Genomic DNA, 8,098 nt, shown 5'->3' with positions numbered 1-8,098 from the left:
GATTGTATTTGATTTGTGTTGTCTTCATCCATGATAGGAGATATGATTGCCCTTTCTTGCTAATGTATTAAAACGGAAGCTAAGCAAATTACTTAGCCTAACTGTGAGTGATGATGGTAGGGAGATAGCTTATCTATGAGCAAGTAGATTGGTTTTAAACCTGTGTATTAAAACGGAAGCTAAACAAATTACTTGGGCTAACTGTGAGTGATGATGGTAGGGAGATAGCTTATCTATGAGCAAGTAGATTGGTTTTAAACCTCTGTGAGGCTCTTGTTGTAATTGTTTGCTTTGATAGCTTATCTATTTTTTCTTCTGTTTTCAGGAACCGGGGAGTTGCCATATAGTTTATGTGATGTAATTATTTTTTTGAGAAAGTACTATGTGATGTAATTATTTTTTTTTGTTGAGAAAGTACTATGGTTCATGTGGACCATGTGGATGTATGTACTTGAACAGCCGGCTGGAATCGGGGAGTTACCATATGGTTTATGTGATGTAATTATTTTTTTTTGTTATGAGAAAGTACCATATATGGTTCATGTTGACCATGTCGATGTACGTACTTGAACAGCCGACTGGACAATATGTTATATGTTTAGACTATATGTTATATGTTTAAGTTAGTAACTAAGCATGGAGATGGAATTCATGTAATATGTAATTATTTTGCTTTGTTCCATATTCTAACTTATTATTTGTTTCTTTCATTTTTTGTTTATTTAACTTCAACTTTGACAACCAATAGATTAAAAATTAAGAATGATAATCTCAAAGTGCAGTTGAAATCGTGTGCAAGTTATTTTGTTTTTAGTTTTGTTCCATTTAATTTTGTTTAACAAACTCTGCCAAATATGGTAGTGATTTAATTCTAAATTGTGGGGGTCAGTTTTCAGAAGGTATTTGAGTTCGGGATACTAAACCGGCAGATCACAGATGGCCACATGAAGTGTTCAATATTCTTTTATGTGAAGGTGGCTAATGCTTTAGCTTCTGCCCACTTGGTGAAGTAGTCGACCGTCACTAGGGCAAACTTGACTCCTCCTTTTTCCGGTGGTAAGGATCCTACAATGTCTACCCCCCACAGTGTGAACGGCCAAGGAGTGAATATTGATGTGAGATCTTCCGGCGGACTCCGTGGAATGTTTGCAAACTGTTGGCTCTTCTTACAACTTTTGACCATGTCGTGTGCATCTTGAGCCACTGTTGTCCAACAGTATCCCGCCCTCAAAACAGAGAGAGAGAGAGAGAGAGAATATATATATATATATATATATATATATAGCCTTGAAACTAAAGAAGGAAGCCTTATGTAATTGTTTGGAATACATCACAGTTTTTAGGGTATACTAGTTTTCTAGTAAGTTAAACAAACCAATTGATCGAAAATATTTTAATTTTAATTTTTTGTTTGCTTTGACTTGTAAATGACTACATTTTCTAGTACAACCGTATTTCTCAAATATGGTACAAGCACTTCAGCATGGTAAATGTTTACAAGGAGTTGAACATGGTAAATGTCTTATCGAGTGAAACAAACTCTGCTAAATATGGTAAGGATTTAATTCTAAATTGTGGGGGTCAGTTTTCAAAAGGTATTTGAGTTCAGGATACCAAACCGACAGACCACAGATCGCCAAATGAAGTGTTCAATATTCTTTTATGTGAAGGTGGCTAATACTTTGGCTTCTGCCCACTTGGTGAAGTAGTCGACCGTCACTAGGGCAAACTTGACTCCTCCTTTTACCGATGGTAAGGATCCTACAATGTCTACCCCCGATAGTGTGAACGGCCAAGGAGTGAATATTGATGTGAGATCTTCCGGCGGACTCTTTGGGACGTTTGCAAACTGTTGGCTCTTCTTACAACTTTTGACCATGTCGTGTGCATCTTGAGCCATTGTTGGCCAATAGTATCCCGCCCTCGAGAGAAAGAGAGAGAGGGAGAGAGATATCTAGCCTTGATACTAAAGAAGGAGGCCTTATGTAATTGTTAGGAATGCATCACAAGTTTTAGGGTATACTAGTTTTCTAGTAAGTTACACAAACCAATTGATCGAAAGTATTTTAATTTTAATTTTTTGTTTGCTTTGACTTGTAAACTACTACATTTTCTAGTACAAGCGTATTTCTCAAATATGGTACAAGCACTTCAGCATGGTAAATGTTTACAAAGTAGTTGAACATGGTAAATGTCTTATCGAGTGAAACAAACTCTGCTAAATATGGTAGGGATTTAATTCTAAATTGTGGGGGTCAGTTTTCATAAGGTATTTGAGTTCAGGATACCAAACCGATAGACCACAGATCGCCACATGAAGTGTTCATATTCTTTTATGTGAAGGTGGCTAATGCTTTGGCTTCTGCCCACTTGGTGAAGTAGTCGACCGTCACTAGGGCAAACTTGACTCCTCCTTTTCCCGGTGGTAAGGATCCTACAATGTCTACCCCCGATAGTGTGAACGGCCAAGGAGTGAATATTGATGTGAGATCTTCCGGCGGACTCCTTGGGACGTTTGCAAACTATTGGCTCTTCTTACAACTTTTGACCATGTCGTGTGCATCTTGAGCCATTGTTGGCCAACAGTATCCCGCCCTCAAGAGAAAGAGAGAGAGGGAGAGAGATATCTAGCCTTGATACTAAAGAAGGAGGCCTTATGTAATTGTTAGGAATGCATCACAAGTTTTAGGGTATACTAGTTTTCTAGTAAGTTACACAAACCAATTGATCGAAAGTATTTTAATTTTAATTTTTTGTTTGCTTTGACTTGTAAACTACTACATTTTCTAGTACAAGCGTATTTCTCAAATATGGTACAAGCACTTCAGCATGGTAAATGTTTACAAAGTAGTTGAACATGGTAAATGTCTTATCGAGTGAAACAAACTCTGCTAAATATGGTAGGGATTTAATTCTAAATTGTGGGGGTCAGTTTTCATAAGGTATTTGAGTTCAGGATACCAAACCGATAGACCACAGATCGCCACATGAAGTGTTCATATTCTTTTATGTGAAGGTGGCTAATGCTTTGGCTTCTGCCCACTTGGTGAAGTAGTCGACCGTCACTAGGGCAAACTTGACTCCTCCTTTTCCCGATGGTAAGGATCCTACAATGTCTACCCCCGATAGTGTGAACGGCCAAGGAGTGAATATTGATGTGAGATCTTCCGGCGGACTCTTTGGGACGTTTGCAAACTGTTGGCTCTTCTTACAATTTTTGACCATGTCGTGTGCATCTTGAGCCATTGTTGGCCAACAGTATCCTGCCCTCAAGGCTTTGTGTGCCAGGGATCTCTTCCCTGAGTGGTTCCCGCATATTCCCTCGTGGATTTCTCTCAAGACATTGTCCGCTTCATTATTGGATAAACATCGCAAGAGTGGATGAATAAAGCTTCGCTTGTATAAAACATCATTCTGGATTAGGTACCTCGATGCCCGGCAGCGGACTGCTTTGGCTTTTGCGGGATTCTCCTGAAGGTTGCCTTCAACAAGGTATTTTACTACAGATTTAAATAATGTATACCTGGAAGCTTGGTGGTCCTCAATTGCTGGTGTTTTCGATTCGCTGATAGTGGTTTTCTCCCCCGGGGGTGATTCAGAACTGGATCAAGCCAGATGGGCCAGTTGGTTCGCCTTAACATTTGAGTCTCGAGAGACTTGCTGAATGCAAAACTTTGTAAATGTATCCTTGTCATCCAGTGCTTTCTGCAGGTACAGTTTGATTTTTTCTCCTTTTGCTTCATATTCGCCCATTAACTGGCCTACCACCAATTGAGAGTCGCTCTGTACACTTACACTGTTGGCTCCATGTTGTTTAGGCATATGTAGTCCGGCAATGAGTGCCTCATATTGTGCTTTGTTATTTGTTGCCTGGAACTTGAACCGAACTGCGTGTTTAACGGTGACCCCATCAGGTGTTTTGATAACAATTCCAGCTCCACTTCTTTCCAAGGATGATGACCCATCAACTTCAATGAACCAAACGGGCTCTTTATTACCTTCATTGGTTTCTTCAGTGTCTTCGGTGAATTGTCCCAGAAAAAGTGCAACTACTTGTGCCTTTATTGCGGTCCTTGGGAGATACCCAATATCGAAGTCGCCTAGTTCGACGGACCATTGTACCAAGCAACTCGATGTGTTCGACTTGTGGAGAGACTTCTTTAGTGGATGACTAGTAAGTACCTCAATAGGATGAGCTTGGTAATAAGGTCGGAGCCGTCTGGCAATGGTGATCAAAGCGAATGCCAACTTCTCAATTCCTGGATATTTGGTTTTTGCCCCCTACAGTATGCAACTGGTGTAGTAGACTCGTTTTTTTTATTTTCTGACCTTCCCTGATAAGAACGAAATTGACAGTAGTGGTGGTGGACGCCAGATAGACATAGAGCGGCTCCCCAAGTTCGGCTCTATTAAGGAGTGGTGGTGAAGCCAAGTATTCCTTAAGGTTCTTAAATGCTACCTTGCATTCGTCATTCCACTCAAACGATTTCCGTAGTATCTTAAAGAATGGGAGGCTTCTATCTGTGGATTGGGCTATGAACCTATTGAGTGTTGCCAGACATCCAGTGAGACGCTACAACTCTTTAGTATTACGGGGCAGCTGCATGTCAAAAAGGGCTTTAATCTTTTATAGGTTTGCTTTGATGCCTCGCTGAGACACCATGAATCCCAAAAATTTGCCGGAAGACACTCCAAAGGCACACTTAGAGGGGTTAAGTTTCATGTTATGTTCTTCTAAGACCTCAAAGGCTTCTTCTAAATCAGTTACATGGTCAATAGCATAACGACTTTAAACAAAAATATCATCAACATAAACTTCAACATTACGTTCTATTTGCTTTTTAAACATGGAATTTACTAACCTCTGGTGTGTGGCCCCTGCGTTCTTTAATCCAAAGGGCATAGTGATGTAGCAATAACGTCCTCTGTCGATGATGAAGGCCGTTTTCTCCTGGTCCGCTAGGTCCATCTTGATTTGGTTGTAGCCGGAGAAGGCGTCCATGAAGCTTAACAGCTCGTGACCAGCGGTGGAGTCTATTAAGAGATCAATTCGGGGCAACGAAAAATTGTCTTTGGGACAAGCTTGGTTGAGATCCGTAAAATCAACGCATATACGCCACTTACCGTTTGCTTTCTTCACCATTACAACATTAGAGATCCAGGTTGGGTAGTCAACTTTTCTGATGAATCCCGCTGCCAGGAGCTTTTCTTCCTCCTCAGCGATCGCCATGTTGTGCTCAGGAGGTAGAAAAGCAAGCGTTTGGGAAACTTAGAAGCACAGAACGAGCAAATAATGGAAACCTTGGAGCTCCCAGACTACCTCCAACCCAAGAAGATATTTCCACGAGTAGCGCATGGATGGACGCTATCCAAGCTATGTTGGATAACATAACCCATCGCTTGAATGACTCTCGCATCGCAAATCATGATTCCTTGGTGACAGATCTATCGTTTACTAAGAAAATCATAGAAGCTGGTCTACCCGAGAAGTTCAAGTTGCCACGCATGGATCGTTATGATGGAAGCCAAGATCCGGCGGACCACCTTGAAACTACAGAGCTCACGACACTGCAGGCTTCATCTGACGCAACCCTATGCCGGGCGTTCCCCTTCACCCTTAAAGGAGCTGCCAAGCGCTGGTTTAGCAGTCTGCAACCTCAGTCAGTAGGAACCTTTGCTGAACTCGATAAGAATTTCCTTTCTCATTTCATTGGAAACCGCCGGCGGCATATCTGCTAACCATCAAACAGTAACGTGACGAGTAATTGAAAAGCTATATGGCTTAATTCTACCGCAAAAAGCTCACAATCGATGACTAAGACGAAAGAATCATGCACCCTGCTTTGATGGGCTAGATATGGCCATACAATCCATTCATGGCCGATGTAAGCCGCGATCATCCAAGCGATTTAGATGAGCTCATGTTGAGAGCTGAGAAATTCATCAACGGCAAAGAAACAGTAAAAGCCTTCGTCGAACAATCCCAGCAACCTCCAAAAAGAAAGAAAGAAAGCAGACAACCAGAGAATAGTTTGCGGCCTCGTCAAGCAGATAACCGATTCAAAACATATCCAGCGCGTACCTCCTTCACGCTTCCAACGCGGCCAACTACAACATCCACCTCCAATGCCAGGTACGACAACTAACTTGTTAATGCAAGTAAGGAATCACCTGGGATTTCATTGGCCAAATCCCATATGATCGCCTCCAGAAGCAAGAAAAACAGACAAGTACTGCGAATACCATCGAGACATAGGGCACGACACAGAAGACTGCTACCAATTGAAGAGGCTGATTGATAGGTTGTTCTAGAACAGAAGAGAACGGAACGAACGTCCCGACGTACGACAACCTCCAAATTTGAGGACGAACCATCAAGAAAGGCATACACCCGGTGGCTCCGAGAAATGGAGGTATACATTACGCACTGCCCAACAAAAACCCTGAGGTTTCACCAACCAGAGCAGATATCTGATATTACTTTCACTAAAGAAGACGCACGTGAATTACAACACCCCCATGATGATCCGCTGGTAGTCACACTGGCTCTGGCCAACTTTACCATTCACCGGGTGTTGATAGACAATGGCAGCTCTACAGACATACTATACGCCCCAGCGTACGATCTTATGCAATTTGGTGGGGAGAAACTTCGACCAATAACTTTCCCCCTAATTGTCTTTGCCAGGGACAGAGTCCACCGAGTGGGAACCATCGACCTTCTAATCACAGCAGGTACGTCCCCATGCCAAACCACTATTATGGTTTCATTTGGGGCTTCAAAATTTCATTTGTCATTTCAACAGGGTTTTCAGGTTTGAACGGTGATATTTGGGATTTCAACGTTGATATTTGGGTCATAAAAATGCAGAACTTCATTTATGCTTACTGTAGCATGAGTTCTTCTCGAGGGGAGGAAAACAAAAAAAAAAAAAAATTCGAAGGTTTGATTTTCGGCCGAACCAACCTGAATGAGATAAATATTGGATTTTCTAAGATAGACAAAAAAAAAGGACATTCAAATTTTCAGCCTTTCTAACTCACAAAAATACGAAAGTTCATTTGGGGTTTCAACAGGGTTTGATTTGAGATTTCAACGGGGTTTTTAGGTTTCAACGGTGATATTTTGGGTTTTAACATTGATATTTGGGTTAAGAAAATGCAAAAAAGCAAACTTCATTTATGCTAACGATAACCTACGTTGTTTTTTAGGGGAGGAAAACAAGAAAAAATTTGAAGGTCTGATTTTCGGCCGAACCAACCGGAATGAAATAAATATTGGACTTTATGAGATAGACAAAAGAAAGACTTTCGAATTTTCAGCCATTCTTGGTCACGAAAATACGAAAGTTCATTTGGGGTTTCAACAGGGTTTCATTTGGGGTTTCAATCGAGGTTTCAATGGGGTATTCAAGTTTCAACGGAGATATTTGGGGTTTTAACGTTGATATTTGGGTCAAGAAAATGCCAAAATGCAAAACTTCATTTATGCTTACGGTAGCATACGTTCTTTTCGAGGGGAGGAAAACAAGCAAAAATTTGAAAATCTGATTTTCGGCCAAACCAACCTGAATGAGATAAATATTGGATTTTCTAAGATAGACAAAAAAAAAAAAAAATACGAAAGATCATTTGGGGTTTTAACAGGGTTTGATTTGGTGTTTCAATGGGTTTCATTAAAGGTTTCAACGACGTTTCGTTTGTGATTTCAACGGGGTTTTCAGGTTTCCATGGTAATATTTGGGGTTTTAACGTTGATATTTGGGTCAAGAAAATGCAAAAATGCAAAACCTCATTTATGCTTACGATAGCATACGTTGTTTTCGAGGAGAGGAAAACAAGAAAAAATTTGAAGGTCTGATTTTCGGCTGAACCAACCTAAATGAGATAAATATTGGACTTTATGAAAACGACAAAAAAAAGACATTCGAATTTTCAGCCTTTCTTGGTCACGAAAATATGAAAGTTCATTTGGGGTATCAACAAGGTTTCATTTGAGGTTTCAATGGGCTTAAATTGGGGTTTCAAAGACATTTCATTTGTGATTTCATAGGGGTATTCAGGTTTCGACGGTGATATTTGGGGTTCAACGTTGATA

The 8,098-nt window shown here is 40.7% G+C and overlaps 1 protein-coding gene across 1 annotated transcript; it reads right to left on the bottom strand.

The window, feature by feature from the left end:
• Positions 1-3,006: 3,006 nt before the first annotated feature.
• LOC132185592 (uncharacterized) lies at positions 3,007-5,230 on the bottom strand. The gene is made up of 4 exons (XM_059599348.1): positions 4,863-5,230; positions 4,330-4,541; positions 3,716-4,259; positions 3,007-3,601 (listed from the first exon to the last, which is right to left on the bottom strand). The coding sequence occupies exons 1-4, from the start codon at positions 5,228-5,230 to the stop codon at positions 3,007-3,009; spliced, it is 1,719 nt and encodes a 572-aa protein (XP_059455331.1).
• Between the last annotated feature and the right edge of the window lie 2,868 nt (positions 5,231-8,098).

This window comes from Corylus avellana, chromosome ca6 (genome assembly GCF_901000735.1).
Source record: "Corylus avellana chromosome ca6, CavTom2PMs-1.0".
NCBI classification, from domain to species: Eukaryota; Viridiplantae; Streptophyta; class Magnoliopsida; order Fagales; family Betulaceae; genus Corylus; species Corylus avellana.
Note: the sequence above shows the minus strand (reverse complement) of the source record. Positions and strands in the feature narration are given on the sequence as shown.